Genomic DNA, 20,351 nt, shown 5'->3' on the forward strand with positions numbered 1-20,351 from the left:
CAACATACAAATAGGAACAATGATTATATATTGTAATACCAGATAGCACAAAGATTCAAAAAGAATTCAATTTTATGTCAATTATGAATTCTTTTTAAGATGCAAAAAGAATTATTTTTATAAAAAAAATTCAAAAAGAATTGATAATTGGTAACATACAATTGAGTTCTTTTTGAACTCTCTGTGTTATCTGGGTAGTGCGATATTATATAAAATAATTTACTATTACTTTTCTGATATTTTAAATACAGTAAATATCAATAAAGTAATGTGTCCACATTGTATTATATTCAGTTTCATGTACAATGTCAGATATTTATTATATTTAAATATATTTTATTAGAAATTTATTACATCTAACAATATTCTGCTATAAAATTAAAATAGTATTTTAAAAACATAAAACTTTAATTGATATCATATTTACACTTTTTCATAACATTTTTTTCAATAATGCACTAAAATATGCAGTATATTATTTAAATTTTTATACAATTAATGATAATTATACATATAATAGAATAAGGACATAAAATTTACAGAACACATAATTTTACATAAAATATCAAAAATATTATATTATATATGTAAGTTTCTTTTCATTTTCCTCGATCTTTTTTGTAACAAATTAAACGAAATTTTAGTTCGTTGTAATAGAAATAACGCATGAAATTATTATGATCTGATGTTCAGTTCGTTAAACATGTTCAATGTAGTAAATTTAACAAAAAGTAACATGTCTAAGATTCACATATTTTTTTCATCGAAATTGAGTATAAACTCATTTAATCTACTTATATTTTTGACATGGAAATGCATTTTTAATCTTAGATATAAGTTGTAAATATAAATGTATCAAAAATGTCATCTGTAATTTATTAAATAATATCATTGTGTTAAATATATAAATAAATAGTCAAATGCAAAAATTTGTGAATAAAATTTTATATAATTTGTTTTATATCAATAAAATTTTGCTGATATAATTAATACAATAATCCTGTGTATAAAATATCAATTCCAAAAATATCCCACTTAATAAAATATATTTTTAAAAATATTTTCTATGCTTTTTAAAATATTGAATTAAAATCTGTACAAATTAACTCTAATCAGATCTAACATTACGAATAACACAATGTGTTATTCATATCTATCTTGTATTGCTAATATTATAATCCAGTCTATAAAATTATTATTGAGTTGCACCACATTTTGAACAAGTTTGTCTTTCACTGAAACATTTTAAAATACATTTTATTTAAAAAAATAAAAAATAATAAATTTTATTATTTACCTTAATATCTGATGAAGTTTTTTTCGGAATTCATTACATAAAGCCTTTTCAGATGCAAGTGCTGTATCACATTCTCTTAACTGTTGTCTCAAATTATATATTGTATCTTGCAGTGCTTCAAATATTGCCTGAAAAAAATGAAATATTTTGTTACATAAAACTACATATAGAAATTATGTTAAGATCCATAAATACAATCTAGGTATATTATTTGTATTATTTGCAAATTACAACTCACCCTAGATTCTTCTGCTGTATCAGATAAAATAGGAGGATCATCCAAACAAAAGAATTCTCTTACACATGAAACACCTATGAGAAGTGGACTACTTAATATGCCATTGACAAATGTCTGAAGGCCGCAAATCCTTTCTTCTAAAAAACTTGGAGCAAAATTATCACCAAGCCATTTCTTTCTTGGTAACGCCAAATGAGCGATAGGAACTTTTTGTCTTTTCAATTGCGCTAGTAATCGAACAAAGTCTGTGTACCTCCTGAACACAAACCAGCAATCACCGTTTTTTAATTCAACTCGAAGTTTGTAAACCTGTGGATCAAGAATAAACATTCTTTAAAATATTTTAAAATTCAATGCAGATAAGATAGTTCTTTCATAATTTGATATTACATGATATTATATATTGTATTATATATCTTCATCTTTAATGATTTATACATTTTTAAAGTTTTGTACCATTAAAAGTAATGAAACATACGATTATTGGCTATGCAAAATACTTATATTTATAAATATTAATATCTATGTGTTACATTAAAGAAAAATATGTATTAAGAGAGTGTTAATAAAATTTAATGATAGAACTGTAGAATTGTTAATACTTTAATTAACTAACTGTAAATCTAGCTCTTTCTTCCATAATCTCATAACCAATAATAGGTATTCTCAAGTCATCACTAGTAAGAGGTGACTGAAGAATACTGGAGTTAGCATTGCTATCATTGGTATAATTAAATCGTTGCACAGTGTATGAAATAGATTGGCCAGATCCATCGGAGTCGGGACTATCAGGGACTCTCATGGTACCTGCCTGAGAACTTCTTGCTTTACCAATTGCAAGTGTTACCTCGCTAATGCATCCCACGCCAGTCTCCGAATTGGACATTTTAACTTTGGACAAAACTAAACAAAACCATGCATACTTAAAATTAAAAATATATAAGTTTAGCTACTATTAATCCTGAAATGCTACTTATTTTTCTTAACTACACACTATTTGATATAAAAATTTATAATTACGATTTTTTAAATACATTTTTATATTCACTTTACAAATTACAATATGTTAGATTAACTTTAATAGTACTATTTTAATGTAAAAAAATAAATGTCAAAGTCTAATAAAAGCTATACTTGAATTAGTACTTAGATGAAAATTAACACACAGTAGCATTCCAAGATTAAACAAATAAATTCAAGTAATCATATATAATATGTAGAAATATTGTATTTAGATCAAATAAATGTTACACTTAAAATATAGAGATAAAAATCTAAAAATTGAGAAACATCAGAAGTATTTAAAATCAATGTATAGTATATAGTTAAATAACAATATAGCTAGCTAATAACCTAAATATTTATAATCACACATTATAAGCATATTTATAGAAAAAAGACAGTATATAAGTAGAAATTTTGCATATCAAAAAATAATGTACGACAAAAACAAAAATTAAGTCTCATGCTGAGTAATGAGTAAATAAAAAATACTTATTGCACACTAACCTTAATTATTACAGCACACAGAATACAATACGAAGAACTCAATTGCGTTTATTGCATTTTTTATTGTTTCAACACAGTCATATCACAACTGTTAACATGTTATAAAAATATCAATTGCCCAGTCAACAAATTTTTTGACACACACAAGTTTCCTTCATATTTATTTGACATATTGAAAGTTTGCAAACAATTCACAGGTTTAAAATTCGTGAGAGAATAAGAGCAGTAAAATCAAAAATTTTTAGAAAAGTCTTGGAGTTTGTTTCTTTTTTTAACTGTGTTAAAACTATGCATATTGGAGTTAAGATTGTAAAAAAACGAGTCAATTACAGATGCTAAAAAATACTATTATGCATCTTTCAACAGAAAAGAGAAATCCTAAGAGCATCTAATTGTAAGAATGACTAGTACGGCCGCGATAGAGAGATGTTTTTGCAGCTGCGCTGAATTGCGCTTTCACAGATTGCGACTTGTGCTGTCATCTAGGAACTTGGCACACACAGAGTAATGTTTTGCGAAAATCCGCGCGAAAGTATTGTGATACATCAATTATACAATATTTAATAGTCTAACAAATTATATTAATGATGCAAAGGAATCATCTTATAAATAAACATAACCCCTGTATCTGGCACGGTTACGTGTTCATACCCCGTTGAAAAGATGAGATGGAAATCCAGATGGTTATCCACGTATGTGGATAACCATTTGCATGGATTTTCATTTCATCTTTTCAACGGGGTATTGTTTAGTATCCGATTAGTTTAATGAAAAAATTGAACAAAAATCTTTAAAATTAATTGTTAAATATTTAAAATATCGGCGGATACTTTCAATTTTTTCAAAGAACAAAAGACTAAATTTTTTTGATAGAACGATTTGTAGAATTTTAGACTTTCTCTAGTGTTTAAATCTTTAAAAAATTAAGCTTTTCTGTGGCATTTCGCGAAGATACGGTTTAGAGATATCGTTCTATTAAAACAACTCAGCCCTCCACCAACCATAATTTAATTATATAATAGATACAATTAGAAATTGTGCAAATCGACCCCGACCTTTTCAGCGCCCCAAATGAAACTGAGCAATGAAGCAAGTTCTAGGAGCCGATCAATGCGATAACTTTCTTATCGAATAGCGTTTTATTAAAGATATAAGGTTAAGTTCGAGGGTCAGGTCGATCCCTTTTGCGATGATCGACCAGGCGTATGCCCTTGGCGACTTCCCTATGACACAGAACACGCAGACAAAACTTTGTCGATAATGTCGAAGCGCACAAGGTTTATACGTTTAAGTTATGTTCAAACTTATTCAGGACTTCTGCTTCATTTTTCTATAAAAAAAAAAAAATGAATGACCTCCGACCTCGTGGCATTAGACATTGACGTTTATATCCGATTGCGACCAACCCGCGCGGTATATATATATAAGGATTCGAGTAACGTTTGTAGAGCTAGAGTTACATCACGTACCTTGTAACCGTTAGAATGAAGCAAAAATGAAGCAATGTACGAGGTGTAATTAACACGTACAATGTGGAAGGCTCGGTTAACGGTACGTACGGCAGGATATATGCTTATAATCCATTTACCGATATCGTGGGCAGTAACACATCGACTGTAAGTATATATACTTGGATAAAAAGACGTGGTCGAGGAGCACAATCGTTCTAAAAATAAGGCGATTCAGGGCCAAAGGCGAGGACAATGTTTATTAGTATTGAAGAAAAATTCAGAAAACACCAAGTGCAGCTTCGATGATCAAGCTGCAATTTGATCACCAATTAATTCAATTGGTAGGGCAATTTATCATCATACTATAGCAATTTGTAATCAATAATCCCTAATTCTTTCTTTTCATATATCAAATAAAAAATTTATAATTTTATCCAGAGATCAAGTCGGATTTGATTAACTTATAATAACAGCATCTAGAGTGATTTTTGCACTTTAGCAGCAAGAGAATAAAGTTCAATTAGAATAGTTTCCTTTAGAGATTAAGAATCCATTTATATGTTACAAACATACATATACAACAGTATACAAATTAAAGCTTTGAAAATTATGAATAATGCTATTTTTTAAACAGAATTTTGTAGAAAAATGATTGCTTTATTCTTAGTTTTTAAGAAATTTGTAGATGTAATAATTTTTGTAAGGTACAGTAAAATAGAGCACAAATATTTATTTCCTATTATGAAACTTTTTTTCATATTCGCTCCAAGTATCTCTGTTACATCATCCGCGAAACGTCTAACCGACATAATTAAATCGAATAAATTATATGCACACTAATAGCTGTTATCGATCCTCTCACGATCGTGCAAACAATTCGATACAAAGCGAGTTTTTTAATTCATTGATTAATCAATCGTTATCATATACATATATTATAATATATATGATATATGTGATATATTTATGTATACATATATTATCATAGTAAATGCAACTTTACTCTGTAAGAGCTGATTTATTTGCGTATTATGAGATTGAGCAATCGGTGAATTGAAAAATGCGCTTCTCCCTATCGCGGACCGTCATTTGCTATTGATTGGTTGCCGGATAGCGATCGGCGACCATGCCGCGAATCATCGTCGCGCGTAGGTGCAGCTATTGATCTCATGCCGCGTGGCACGCGTGCGCGTCACGCGCTCGCATCACTCGCATGCGAGAGACAAGCAGTTTTCTCCGAATATATTAGATGCATCGACATATTCGACATTTGTCTTTCATGCAAAATACTTTATACGCATGATCAATGATGACCTGGACCTGTCGAGTTTTATGCCGCCTGAGAGGTCGGTCGCCGACATTAACAACTCTGTAACAATGAGATACGCTGTTTTGTAATTAATTATCTGCTGTTCACTATGACCACGTGTTTTGATGTAGTCACGTATAGATATTAACGTCCATTGCGTTCTATATTCTACAGTTTTAAAATTGTTTTCTTTTTCTTTCTGTTGTTGTAACCTCCAAAGCATGATAAATACTTTTGTATCATAAACAAAACTAATTTAGCGCTAAGAGAATATCGTTGGAGACAAGTGGCGACGACAGAAAGAGTCGTCTGTCAAGAGTCTGTAAATAGCGTTTCTAGAGAAGTGAAAGATACATTTAAATTTCGCGGCACAAACCGACTACGCTATCGATTTCGTTATTGCGTTGTCCCAATAATTTCGTTATCGCGACTGTCAAAAAGTGCCGCGTTTTTTTTTAGCTTTGAAAGTCAAACTGCATCTCTGTTAACTGAATTCATAAAGATACGCGACGGTATGCAGGATAACAAATGACATCCGTCGGATGCAGCTGTTTTGCCTCCACCTTTTTTTGGCGGCAAACCGGCGGAGAAGCGTGGCCATAGTGTGGTATTATTCGGCAGTTTCGGCACTCGCGTGAAAGGACCGGACTAAGAGAAGCTCGTGAGAAATATAACAAAGTTTTATCATGTCAGGGAGTGTGCTGAAGTTCGCGAAGCTGTCGGACAAGGCGTTTGTGCCGATAAAGGGCTCGGAATATGCGGCGGGCTATGACCTACGAAGGTAACGTGTCGTTCAACAACAAATGGATATTGATTTCCACTACTGGCTTTTCTATAATTCTGCTCTGCCAGGCACTAATAGCTTAGTGACATAATGAGAGAATGCCATCAATGCAATTGCTAGATTATTGCAAATATTTACTTGCAAATATTTAGAATATTACATAAAAGTAACTTCCTTAAATAGTGAGTAACCTAGTAAGCTTGGAGGGAACAAAGGAATCAGCCCTTGATAATGATAATTGTATTTAATGAGCATTGTCACATTAATTCTCTGTTTATTTAGTAAACGTTGAAGTTTGATGAAAAAGGTCACGTAGATAGAATAATTTTTTTACTTCAAATTATAGAGCAAGAAGGACTTAGTCCTCAATTTTTTCATACCTGTACATATTCACATTATCTATATCTTATAATTACTAATTCGATTAGCTAAAAAATCTAACGTATTTGTCATGGTACATATTATTTTTCTTTTATTATTTCTATTTTGTTTAATAGCTTTTTATATCTGTTTATGTCCATTTTCATCAATGTAAATGCTACTTTATTTTAATATGTAATTAGCAGTTTTCTAATTTTTAAAAGTAGATTTAAAATGAAGAAAAGTTAAACCAAGATTACAGTTAATCTACATTAAAACTTTATTTTTGCTGATCTTTTTAAAATTATTACTTATTACTTACTAAATCTAATAAGATTATAGATTTTTAAGACATATTTTTCTTGTATAATACAGTGCCTATAAATATATTGTTCCGGCCCATGGCAAGGAATTAGTCAAGACTGATTTACAAATAGAAGTTCCTTTTGGTACATATGGTAGGATTGCACCACGATCTGGCTTAGCACTGAAAAATCACATAGATGTTGGTGCAGGGGTAATAGATGCAGATTATCGGCACGTATATTTTTTAATATGTATATAGTTCAGATAAAAGTATTAAGATTCCAGAATGTTATTTTTATTTTCTTCTTTCTTTTGAAACAGTGGTAATGTTGGTGTAGTACTATTCAATCACAGTAATGAGGATTTTGAAGTTGCACCTGGAGATCGCATTGCTCAATTAATATGTGAAAAGATTACGTATCCTAAAATAGAAGAAGTTGATACCTTAACTGATACAAATAGAGGGGCAGAAGGATTTGGCTCAACGGGTACAAAATAAAATATGGATTTTAAGCCCAACTTGGTTTATAAAGTACTTATACATTAAGCTCTTTCTCTCATCTTACATAAATAAAACATTGATATTTTGATAAAATATTAGCCTCTTTATTTCTTAAAACCATTCATAACTGTATATTGATTGTAGCATATATTCCATTGATATAAACATATGTATATAGAAAAAAGTATAAAAATTTTTCTGGGACTACTCGTCTTAATAAAAGATAACTTCTTTATTTCTTAAAACTGTTTCTTGCTATATGTTGATTGTAGGATATATCCCAATGGTGTAAACATGTGTATATAGAAAAAATGTAAAGAAATTTTTAAAGTACTTTTATCTTGATAGAAGCATTTGTACCTTGATACAGCCTTTTTATTTCTTGAAATTGTACAATTGTGCACATTAACTATAGTACATATCTTATTGGTATAAACATGGTATATACATATATATTACACACGTATATATATAATATATATATATATATATATATATATATATATATATATAATATAAAAGAACTTATAGCTTATATTTTGATATGGAATATAGCTTCTTTATTTTTAGAACCATTTGTAATATTGACTAGCATATATTCCATTGATGTAAACATGTTTATATAGAAAAAATATAAAAAGGAAACTTCTTAAGAGCATTTATATCTTTGAGATAGGAACTAATCCTGTGTATGCAGTTGGTGTTTTGATGAGAGTCAATAAGGTTTTGAATTTTTCATGACTTGCATCCCGTATAAGCTTAAATATAACATTTTCAGAGGTGGTTATGTGACATCCTATGTCCCGCATTCTCTATAAAAAAAATGTATAAGCAATGGTAGATATAATGGACAGTAAACTTGATACATGGATATAACAATTGCGCAGCTTACCTCCAAAGCAAGTAATCTGTCTTCAAGAGTACGTGATGAAACACAATCTGCCACCATATGAACTTCATAGCCATATTGCCTCAAGTCAATAGCCGTATTTTCTACGCAGACATGTGTTTCGATTCCTATAAGTATAATAGACTCTGGTTTTTGTCCGTTACAAAGCGTTGCAAGTTCCTTATTAATCTGCAGAACATATTCATTAGTGTATACTTAATTATTAATACTACTTGTAAAACAACGAAAGGAATTGCACTTACTTCAGGAGTGCACATACTAAATTGCATCTTGGCGAAAGGTCCTCGGGCTCCAGAGATATCAAGTTCAGGAATGGTCTTCCCCAAGGATTTTGGATTCTGTTCGGAAACTAGCATGGGCACATTCAGAATTTTCAGAGCACTAATCTGGAAACAATCGTATTGTAGGTATATTTAAAAATAATATGTAATTACAAAAGATAACCTAACCTAACTTAACGTTTTTTATTATAAAATAAATCATAATTGTAGTGTAATCCTAAGAAATTTACCAGTTTCTTTGAGTTTTGAACCATCTCATCAAAATGGGATATAGCCTTCACAAATTTTTCCTGAACATCGCATATAAATAGTGCGGTCCTTCCTTGCCGAAGTATAGCTTTTGCAGGATTTATAGCCATCGTTGCGTTTTCGTTTATTGTTTACGTTATCACTCGATCTTTAGCATGCACGTGAAAAGACGGTAATTAAGCTATCACAATAAATTGTGCTCCGCGAAAACCTGGAAAAGCTCCACTCCGTGAAAAACGCTGCAGAATAAACATTTATGACGTATTCGAGAGGCTTATATATACGCAGTATCGTTATGACATCCGGAGTCCAAGGTTTATCATTATCATTGTTATCAGCAAGTGATGTGTTCTAAATAAATACTGAAGGCTATAAGCAAATGCTTTCTATAAAATTACACATATAGTTTGCAAATTATTATACCAAGTATTCATCAAATATAATTTTCATTACAGTTTTCATTACAAGAGACTATTTCTAATATTGTCTATTTAATTTATGAATAAAAAATGACAGTAATCATATGTTGAAATATAAAAACATTTCGCTTAATATAAATGAGATTGATTCTTTTTCTTCAATTTATTTATCCGCGGTAATAATTATTCCATACGTAAGTGGAATAACGCACTTTTGTTTATTCTTATTGCATGTGCAAGTTGCATACACGCCATGCGCGGCGCAATGTTACCAAATTGAAAGAAAGATCCACACATGTGCGACAATTGTCCTCAGTTGCGTGCACATTTTATTGTAAATGATATATGCTATTGCGAAAGAAGATTTAGCAGCATTCGGTAATTTTCTTAAAAAGCAGGCTGGCGACGTCACGAAAAAAATAAATAATTATAGTTTTGTTATCGACTTTTGCGGTCGATACGTGACGACATTTGCTGCACATAAAAGTTTTAGACTTTGTATGTTAAAACAAGTATACTGCTTCATCGAAATTATCTTGATTTCTGATTGTATAAATACAATTTTTTGTCCATAAAAATATATTTGTTCAGTTATATATAAAAATACTAAAAAATTGTATACATTTAACATAAATTTTACTATAAATTGTGTAATTTTTATACACATTATTTATGTAACTTGACCTACTTTTTTTTACAGTGTATGACTTGTTAAACAAAAGCATTGAGAAATTCTAATATTGAATTTTATCGGTAATTTTAGCGTAGATTAACGGTTAAGACTACCATAAATCGACTTAAAAATTGTAAAATAGAAACCAAAGTTCCAGAAAGTATACATGAAAAAAATACATAATCGCTTGCTTTTCTTTTTCTCTCTCTTTCGACCACTTGAAACATTTTGTTTTATCGGACAAATCTACATAGTTTTTAAGAAAACGTCATATTTAATATTCTTATAACTTGGAAAAATATCAACAATTATCACTAAAGCTTGCTATTATCAGTCTTTTTTCTGTATATTATTCGAAAAAAAAAAAACTTAATTTTTTCTCTTTTTCAGGAAAATTAAGAACAGTATATTAATTATAGTTTATAGTTACGTCTAAATTAATTCGATGGAAATCTCGAATCTAGATTTGGGGTTTTTTAATGTGAATAATCTAATATATCATATGTATACAATGTAAACAATATTCAATAGCTAATAGGAGATTCAAATGTAATCAGAAATAGTAAAAATTCTATTTTTTTCAATATTTATTTTTATTTTATTAATACTCAAAAGTTAGATATGTCAACAATTTTCTAACATGATTTTAACAAACTTTCTCTTTGCGCGTGCCGTGTTATTCAATTCATAATAATTCATATTGCTTGTATTGTTTAAAGGATATTCCATGTAGAGATGTAATCTTGAAATTTCCACGGCACAGCTGTGGAAATTCCTCGGAGTATGTATGATCTGCCAGATCGATCGTGCCGCGCGCAGATTCCCGAAAGTTCACGGAGGCGCCGCGCGATGGGGTGATTGTCGCATATCCGTGGCCTCTGTGGAGGGGAGGGACACTGGCTGCTCGGCCCAGGGTTGCCAGGTCTGGCGCAATTGCGCCAATGTGGCTCCTTGATAGGTCAAAATGGCGCACAAAATTTAAAATTTGGCGCTTGGCGCAATTGTGGCTCCATAAAAATAAAATTTGGCGTAATTATGGCTCCTAAGGGCTCCAGCAGATGTCAGCGCGACGACGTCGCGTATAGAGACTCTGTAATCAGAGACTGGCCCTGTGATGCGATTTCAAGCCCGGGCACGCTCACGCACACATCGCACTCCCCCTATCCGTGAGGCACGCGCGCTCGGCTGCGATCGGCGTGAGCCGTCGCGCACTCGGCTACGTTCGCGGCTGAGTTTGTCCCTTTCTCCTCTGCCTCTTCCCCCATCTAACGTTTTCTGACTTCGAGCTCCGAGGCGATCGCCGGCGTCTAATGCTTTTTCAGAATATGTTTATCGCGCGGGCGCCGCCGGCTCTCGCGATTATTTTATGATCGGCGCATAATTGTAAAAATAAATATGTACAATTTAATCAATATTTTTTTGTTATTCCATGTAAATTAAATTTACAAATAAAATGTTAAATATATCTTATGGTTAATTAAATTAATTATTTAATTATTTAATTAAGTAACGTGCGAAGATTTAAAAAACTTTTTTCTTCGGTAATTTTACAAACTTTGATAACTTCACAAAATTAATATTGGATAAGTTAATATATTTTTTAACTAAATCAAGTTAAAGCTAATAGCATATAAAATTAATTTTCTTAAATTAAAAGTTGTGAAATAAACGAAAAACTGACTTAGTTGAAAGTTAAGTGTTAAATCAATTCAAGTTAAATTTAAACTTAATTTTGCTAAACGTTATTTATATTTATATTAAATTAGAAAGTCATAGTTTGTTTAAACTAGATTATCAAAACAATTATAATTAGATTAGATCATAAAATATATTCAACAGACAATACAAAATAAGCGAAAAAAAGAATCAATTAACACCGTAAAAAATAAGTAACAATAAGCAATAGGACATAACAAACAATAAGCAATAGGAAATCCACTCTTTGCCAGAGACGTGGATAGAATCGAGGCTTATAAATATCAATTTTATTTCTAAAGTAGTAGCTCTTAAATTTTTTAAAATAAGACAAAATATGTATGAAATGAATGTGTACAAAAAAGCTGTGTTGTGTTTCTATAGACATTTTTTATATAAACACATAACTAAATGTGACAGAGACCCATTTCTGGCATCACTAAGGTAAAGTAAGTAATAAATAAAGAAAAGACTTTTGCTCGAACAATTCGAACATGATAAATAAAAAACTTGACAATCGCGCATGCATTAATAATTATAATTTTTATAATTTCTAGTTTGCTTTTTTGTGCGACGCTTAATAATAATAAAATACGTTTTAAATCATGTTCCTTTAGTTTTTTGTCAATGTCCTTTTTCTTATAAAAATGTAGAAAATTGTTAAATAGTTATATTTTATAAATATTTTACTAAATAGTAAAAATTAATAATAAAGTTAAAAAGCTAATGACTTTTAACTTTATTAATTATAAATTTTAATTTTTAATTTTAACTAAATATTTTTGAAATATATAAACTTGTTAATTTTTTCCCAAGTTTTAAAAATTTATTTATGTAAAAGAAAAAATTATGAAAGAAAAAATACTTTAACTTAATTCAGTTTAAAAAATATATTAACTTACCTAATATTAATTTTGTGAACCCGAGAAAAAATGTTTCATATAAAAACATATAAATATATATAAAATATGTCCATATATATTTATATTAGCTTCCTTTCTTTTCTAAAATTCTGTTTGATATAAAAAAATAATAGTTATACTGAAAAGATAGAAACTAATTAAAAAATAATTTTCGCATTGCTTCTTTTAAGAAAGCTAAGTATAAAAAATTGTCCATATATTCCGAAATATATATGATTATATATAAACAATTTTTCATACTTAGCTTTTTTAAAAGAAGCAATGCAAAAATTATTATTTTAATTAGTTTCTATCTTTTCAGTATGACTATTATCTTTTTATATCAAACAGAAATTTTACAAAAGAAAGGAAACTGATATAAACATCCCGATCAAAAATTTTTCATGTAAAAGTATGTAAAAATCTGTAGAATTATGTATCAAAAATGTCCATGCAAAATTTTACATTGTATATTTTTATTTAATTTTACATATTTTTATGTAATTTTATATAATTTTGATATAATTTTATAGATTTATACATACTTTTGTATAAAAAAATTTTTGCCGGGAAAAAAATTGCTAATTTACAATATAGATGATTACATATCATTATACATAACTATATATAATTACATATGAATAATTCTTTCTCAATAAAAAATGTTTCATGTAAAAGTATGTATAAATTTATAGAATTATATCAGAATTATATAAAAGTATATAAAATTATGTAAAATTATGTAAAATTATATAAAAATATACAATATAAAATTTTGCATGGACATTTTTGATACATAATTCTACAGATTTTTATATATTTTTACATGAAAAATTTTTGATCGGGATATATAGACATCTTTTATATAAGTACATATATTCATATATGTTTTTATATGAAACATTTTTTCCCGAGAAGTTATCGAAGTTTGTAAAATTACCGAAGAAAAAAGTTTTTTAAATCTTTGCACGTTTTACTTAATTAAATAATTAAATAATTAATTTAATTAACCATAAGATATATTTAACATTTTATTTGTAAATTCAATTTACATGGAATAACAAAGAAATATTGATTAAATTGTACATATTTATTTTTACAATTATGCGCCGATCATAAAATAATCGCGAGAGCCGGCGGCGCCCGCGCGATAAACATATTCTGAAAAAGCATTAGACGCCGGCGATCGCCTCGGAGCTCGAAGTCAGAAAACGTTAGATGGGGGAAGAGGCAGAGGAGAAAGGGACAAACTCAGCCGCGAACGTAGCCGAGTGCGCGACGGCTCACGCCGATCGCAGCCGAGCGCGCGTGCCTCACGGATAGGGGGAGTGCGATGTGTGCGTGAGCGTGCCCGGGCTTGAAATCGCATCACAGGACTGGCCATCATCAGGGGGCCACTTTTAATTGGTCCGACTGCCACCAGACGACGCAACGATTTTGTAATACAGAGTTCTTTTATATTTAAGTTTTTCTAAGTTCTTTTTCAGTAATTAGAGCCACCGCACAAGCTTTTTCGTAACACGATTTATTTACAGGTATGCAACTTTTAAACCCAAAAATCTGCCTTTCTAACACTACCAGACCAAAATTTTGTGATCTTCCCTTTATTGATATATTTATTAATGCAAATGATTTGAGTACAGCTGAAGTTGAATACAATTCATTAATTAATGTTAACTGGAATTTTTTATACGGAAATAATATATTTGAAAGTAGTTTTAGTTTTTGGCCTATTGTAGCACAACATAAGAATGCTGGAAATTTTTTAGCTTTTAATACAATAGCACAATATGTTTTGAAAATTCTAACTTTGCCAATGTCAAATGCAGCGGTCGAAAGGGTCTTTAGTGTTATGAATGCATCAAAGGACAAAATGAGAAACAGAATGGCAACTGAAATGTTAAATGCACTACTCATGATTAAGTCACATTGTTATGCAAACCAATTTTGTTGTAGAAATTTTGTTTGCACACAGCAAATGTTGGAAAACTTTAATAATAAACATATGTATTTATGTAAAAACACAAATGCGTTTGAAGATGAGCAATATAAAGAAGATATGTATATCGTAGAGGCTGTGAATGAAGATAATAATGTTGACAAAACTACAAACTTTTGTAGTTCAAAATAAATTATAGAATATGCTACAGAATAAGATGCATGATTAAAATATACTTTTATAGAGAAATAAAATCTCGTTTTCTTTTCTTCGCACATTCGCATTCTTGTCAATTAAAAAATATCGATTTAACTGTAATACTACTACCTAACTAATTAACTTTATTCAGTTTTTTTAGATAACATAATAGAAGTACACAAAATAATAGAATATTTACGATTAAAATCTTTTTAGTTCCATGAAATGAGTATTGTTAAAAATCTGTCCTGTAATATGCTTTTAAAATGTTTTCAAACGTTTTGGTGCAAAAATGTTGCCAGGACTGGCGCAATGTGGCGCATTCGGTTGCCAGGACTGGCGCATTGATGTATCTAAAACCTGGCAACCCTGGCTCGGCCAGCGACCGACCGCGCGCGAGGTCCGCGAGTTCGCGCAGTCAGGTGCAGTAGTGAATCAGTAGTGATCAAACAATGCCCCGAGTGGTCGGGTATACGCGTCGCGGCTGAGAACGAGGACGAGAGAGCCGAGGGACGCGTGTGATCGTTTGGCGTGATTCGTTATGAGACTCTCGGAGCGCCCGCTCCCGGCGCGGTTCGCTTAACGCGCGCTGTTTTTGGTGCGCTCGGTCCTTCCACTTAGCGTCGTGCAATTCGATAGGAGACGCCGTCCACAAAATTCACCGCAGGATGGCCGTGGAACCTCGTGTGACCGGGAACGCAAAGCCCCTGGTACCGCTCTTCACCAAAGCGTCTGACTGCGTAAACACCAGCTGTTATTGGTAAGTGTGAGTGACGATGACGCGGCGACGGCGGCGGCGGCGGCTGCGACGCTGTCAACAGCGTACCCGACCCGGTCCGGTCCGCTTTGCTGTCGGGGCCGCCGATCGATCCTCGGACAAACAAACGCGTCGTATTGCGGCATGCACCGTGCTCCGGATCGATACGTTGCGGCGGTGCGGACGACCGCGCGACACGGGCGCGCGACCGTTTTCGCGGCGCGCGATTCGAAACCGCGTACCATCGGTTCTCCCGTGTATTTCTTATCGTTTCCCGGAAACGGGAGATCTGTTCCTTTCGACTTCTCGTGCACGCTCCGCTTTTCCTCTCTTCTCCTGTTTCCTCTTTTTACGGCGGAGACAAAAAGGAGAAAAAAAAGCTATGGAAAGGGAACAGGGGCTTGATTCTTGAATTCATTTGCAAGAGAAACGTATATGCGCAAATACTCGCTCTAACAGAAAAGTTGCAAAAGTTTATTGGTTAAAAGCTATACGATAGCCAATAAATTTTCAACTTTTCTCTAAGAACAGAATTTGCGAATAATTGCGTATTCTCTTGCGAATGTATTCAAGAATCGAACCCCAGGCCTAAAGTTTCATGACGTGATAATAGCCCGTTACCACGTATGTAAATACGTCGGAAAGTTAAAGTAAGGATTGATTAAGTGTAACTTGGAATCTGGAATTAATTTGCAGCGAACGACATTTCTTCGTCACGCGGATTGAATTTATTTTAAACGGTCTCTATTAATGCACAAGGTGTTTGTAAATACGTAGACGATTTGAGGATAGATTTTCCATAGAAAATTTACATTTCGAGTAACCTATTTCGAGGGAGATCGATAAGTATATAGGTCAGAGATTTTAACGGGTGGGCTTCGTGCTTATTCCGCTGTTTTCTGCCCCAGCTACCTTCCGCGAGATGAATTTTCGTATTTCGGGGGTTTTCCCTTCCGTACAATACAGCCGCGCTGTGACACCGCTGTTTATTGCCGATATTGCTTTCAAGTATCGTTTAAACGGCGCGAGTGCACGAGCCTCCCCCCACCCCTCTCCCGTCCTCGCATTTATTGCAATTAATAATGCATGCGATAAATAATGCGCCACGCGAAATGTGGCGGCACGCGAAGCCGTTGTGCTAAAGTCCGCTTGCACAAGTCGCACGATTATGGATCGGTTTCATTTCCTTCGTAATTGCGCAGAACACGTAACCAGGTTGGGGAGACGCAATTCTTCTTAGCCTCTCTACTAGTGCGTCTCTGCGTCTCTTTCTCTCTCTTTCTCTCTCTCTCTTTCTTTTCTATCGTGATTGTCTGATCCAACAGCTGCGCACTGCACACAGAAAAATTTATTCTTATATTGAGAAAAGTAGCTTTTCAATTTTTAGTCTTATTCTTTTAAGTAACAGTTATCTCTGTAAAGAATATTTCCTTGATGAATAATCTTAAATACACTCATTATTTACTGGAAACAAGTTAGATTTACTTAAAATAAACTTCTGTGTACACATAGAATGTGTACTTGAATGAAATAAGTATCACTTATTTTAAATAATTCATAAGTTTAGATATTTGCAAGGTATCTGTTGTAAGTTATAATTCATAAGTAACAAACTTATGTAGAAAAAATATATTCTGAATCCTAGTAATTTAATACTTCAATTCAGAATATTAAGTTAAAATAAAAATTTAATTTACTTATTACTTTGACTTTTCTTTAATTCAGTTCTATATAATATTCTTTGAAAAAGTACAAATTCTTTTTTCAAGAATATGACAATGTGTTTTTCTAGTGATAAGTATATTTTAAAACTATTGTCAAAAAATATTATCTATTGATAACTGTTACTCATTAGAAGGATAAAAAGTGAATTGAGTAATCACTTTTCTTCGCATAGAATACATGTTTCTCTCTCTCTCTCTCTATGTTTGCTGCGACGCTGTTTTTTCTTAGGAGGATTCTTTGCAATTTTTACAATTCTCAAAGATTCTCGTTTGAGTCTCTTGCTGTAATTAACGTTATATCATTAGAATACTTTAATATCTAAATATAAGAATATATTTCTATTACACTTCATATATATTCTATTACACTGTCATAATGTTATAGAATTTCATGTATTTAATGCCCGGTTTGATGACGTTTTCTTTAAAATACAATTTGATATTATTAATCCTAATTAAGTTAATTAATTCATTATTTTCAATAATTTACATTTTTATTAACAATAATGTGCACGTATAGGTACTAAATAATTCTATAAAAATCTTTATGTGATTTTTTAAAACATAATTTATAATTTACAATTTAAATTAAGGATTGAGAGATAGCATCAATTCAATTTTGTTTATTAATATCTATAACATAAATAATACATAAAATATTTTGTTAATTGTATATAAAACTATTCTTTCGCAAATTGTGTAATCATAAAAATGAGTCGATAGATTCATCCGAACGTTGTTTTCTCGATCGAGGGTAAAGGGCGGTATGTACTCAATTTCAGCGAGGAAACGTGTGGAAGCTCTGTCAAGACGTAGCGACTAGGCATCCCTCCGAATTGCAGCATTGTCATGTCGTATTCGTGAGCAATCCACGACGTAGCGTTCCCCTCTGCGTCAACGGTCGGGAAAGGACGAGGACAAATTAGTCGTGTGGGTTAGTATCGAGCAGCAGGACGATAATTAGATGAGTACACGCCACGGCGTGTTTCCTCCCCCTCCTCCCTCCCGTCTTCTACGTATATTCACGAGAACGTTGCCCTGACTCTTCACAGGACTACCACGCGATTCTCATCTACGCGCCCGACGAAAGGGCGGTGGTGTACGATTTAGAAAGCTGCCTGCCGTTTCCCACGCATTTCTGGAAGTACGCGACCGAAACCTTCCGTTCCGACGAGGCGCTGCGGCCCGAGTATCACAGAAGATTCCGCCTGGTGCCCGCCAGCGTGTACCTGCAGCAGTTCGCGTCGAATCGGCATCACATGAAGCGTAAGGACGGCACTTGGATCAAGACGCCACCGGATTATCCTCCGATCTCGACGCCAAGTACGTAGGAGAGCTCTGTGACCTGCGAAAGATTCCCTCGCACTCTCGAGACATCCTCTCTCTGATCTCTCGGAAATATTACACCCCCAACACGAATGTAGGGTCAGAAACTACTCTCATAGTACTCCCTTCCTCCGAGTACAATTTTCCTAACACGGATGTAGTCAGAAATGGGACCTTTATAGTATTTCCCTTCCTCTGAGCACTCTTTTTCCTAACATTGTCTTCCAACGGTGCTTGCTATAATCATCTTTATCTTATATCATGATTTTTCAATACTGCACGAATACGTATGTGTGTGTATGTGTGTGGAACGATTTGTTGGATATTTTTTATTCATCGGCTGCATTTCGTACATTTCAGCCTGCAAGGATAATCTCGATTCGTTCATCAACATGGAACCAGCAACCGGACTAGGCGTTGTAATGAGTTTGAAACAATTAGTTAACCGATTTTATAGGCCAAATGTCAACACACAGGCGCCGACACCGCCTCAGCCACAAGCCACAGCAACTTAAGTCGCGAATTGCGACGCGACGTTCGTACGCTTTGATTGAACATCTTGGAAATCAATTGTATGGCCTAATGGAATCGGTTTGGTGCATGCACCTTTGTGGGCTAAAATACTTGATCGAAATTTGATAATAATGTTAGTTAATTGCTGCTAACTATGGCAGAATTTCAAATATAAAGTCGTTGTATTGCTGTTTGAACGGGAATTTGCTTCGGAAGAACCGAGCTGGAACCGAAGTGATTTAAGCTAAATTAAATTTGTTATCGCGTTGTGATATTTGCGTTATAGTTTCATCACATCGTGAGTATGAATGTTTCAGATAATTTAGATAAGTTTATCGATTGTTACTTATTTTTTTTTGTCCCTTTATCTCTGACGCGGAAGCTTCGCGCGTAAAACCTTCGGGTAGCGTGAAACCGATGAGTACATAAAATAAGTACATAAAATTATCAATGCAAGCATTATATTGTTTGGGTGTTACTTTTTACTGATATATATCCCGGTTCGGTAGATAGAAAGATTTAAAAAAATCTCATGTTTTATTCATAATCAAAATCTACGTGTATCGAAAGGAAACACACACTCTTTGCAATATAATAACGGATTGACGTCTTATTCTCCAGTCGAGTGATTTGGCTTACCGCGCATGAAGAACGATTCTGCTGAGCTGCTTTTTGAATACTCTCGATAAGTGCTTATGCATCGTATTAATGGAGTCCATCGAAAACCATTTTCTCTCTCTCTCTCTCTCTCTCTTTCTCTCTCTTCTACTAAAGTTTCCTTCGCAGAATTTATCCGGTGGGAACGCTCCTCCTCCGGCAAATGTAGCACATTGCATTCGATTCACCTTTCCGAACTCGGAATCGTATTTTATATAAGTACTTCGTCTCCATGCCATAAAGCGATACTTCTCACGGCTTTACTCTCTGTCAGTGGTGTTATTATAATTATTGTGTCAAAGACTGATGTATTTACAGAGGATTATCCGACTTGATAGAGATCCCTTTGTCT

At 32.6% G+C, this 20,351-nt stretch overlaps 2 protein-coding genes, 1 long non-coding RNA gene and 1 pseudogene across 3 annotated transcripts; 2 read left to right on the forward strand and 2 right to left on the reverse strand.

Moving 5' to 3' along the window:
* Nucleotides 1-1,060: 1,060 nt before the first annotated feature.
* Nucleotides 1,061-3,493, reverse strand: LOC105831176 (sorting nexin-16). The gene is made up of 5 exons (XM_012671153.3): nt 3,045-3,493; nt 2,152-2,438; nt 1,536-1,844; nt 1,298-1,425; nt 1,061-1,235 (listed from the first exon to the last, which is right to left on the reverse strand). The coding sequence occupies exons 2-5, from the start codon at nt 2,419-2,421 to the stop codon at nt 1,196-1,198; spliced, it is 747 nt and encodes a 248-aa protein (XP_012526607.1). The 5' UTR covers nt 2,422-2,438; nt 3,045-3,493; the 3' UTR covers nt 1,061-1,195.
* A 2,215-nt stretch (nt 3,494-5,708) lies between these two features.
* LOC118644328 lies at nt 5,709-19,934 on the forward strand (annotated as a pseudogene).
* On the reverse strand, nt 8,271-9,679 carry LOC118644327 (isochorismatase domain-containing protein 1-like). The gene is made up of 4 exons (XM_036282593.1): nt 9,178-9,679; nt 8,909-9,052; nt 8,649-8,834; nt 8,271-8,568 (listed from the first exon to the last, which is right to left on the reverse strand). Exons 1-4 carry the CDS (start codon nt 9,304-9,306, stop codon nt 8,416-8,418), a joined length of 612 nt encoding a protein of 203 aa, XP_036138486.1. The 5' UTR covers nt 9,307-9,679; the 3' UTR covers nt 8,271-8,415.
* Nucleotides 13,913-17,590, forward strand: LOC118644329. The gene is made up of 2 exons (XR_004962123.1): nt 13,913-14,324; nt 15,325-17,590. It is a non-coding gene; the product is annotated as an uncharacterized LOC118644329 (long non-coding RNA).
* Nucleotides 19,935-20,351: the final 417 nt, after the last annotated feature.

This window comes from Monomorium pharaonis, chromosome 2 (genome assembly GCF_013373865.1).
Source record: "Monomorium pharaonis isolate MP-MQ-018 chromosome 2, ASM1337386v2, whole genome shotgun sequence".
Lineage (NCBI taxonomy): Eukaryota > Metazoa > Arthropoda > Insecta > Hymenoptera > Formicidae > Monomorium > Monomorium pharaonis.

What these genes read in the sequence shown, in the direction of transcription:
- LOC105831176 (XM_012671153.3), bottom strand. Translation starts at nt 2,421, where the DNA reads ATGTCCAATTCGGAGACTGGCGTGGGATGCATTAGCGAGGTAACACTT. An exon ending in AAGAAAGAGCTAGATTTACA is followed by an intron (nt 1,845 to 2,151) that starts GTTAGTTAATTA and finishes CTTGATCCACAG; the next exon opens with GTTTACAAACTTCGAGTTGA. An exon ending in ATACAGCAGAAGAATCTAGG is followed by an intron (nt 1,426 to 1,535) that starts GTGAGTTGTAAT and finishes CATTTTTTTCAG; the next exon opens with GCAATATTTGAAGCACTGCA.
- LOC118644327 (XM_036282593.1), bottom strand. Translation starts at nt 9,306, where the DNA reads ATGGCTATAAATCCTGCAAAAGCTATACTTCGGCAAGGAAGGACCGCA. An exon ending in TTCAAAACTCAAAGAAACTG is followed by an intron (nt 9,053 to 9,177) that starts GTAAATTTCTTA and finishes GATTGTTTCCAG; the next exon opens with ATTAGTGCTCTGAAAATTCT. An exon ending in TTAGTATGTGCACTCCTGAA is followed by an intron (nt 8,835 to 8,908) that starts GTAAGTGCAATT and finishes TATGTTCTGCAG; the next exon opens with ATTAATAAGGAACTTGCAAC.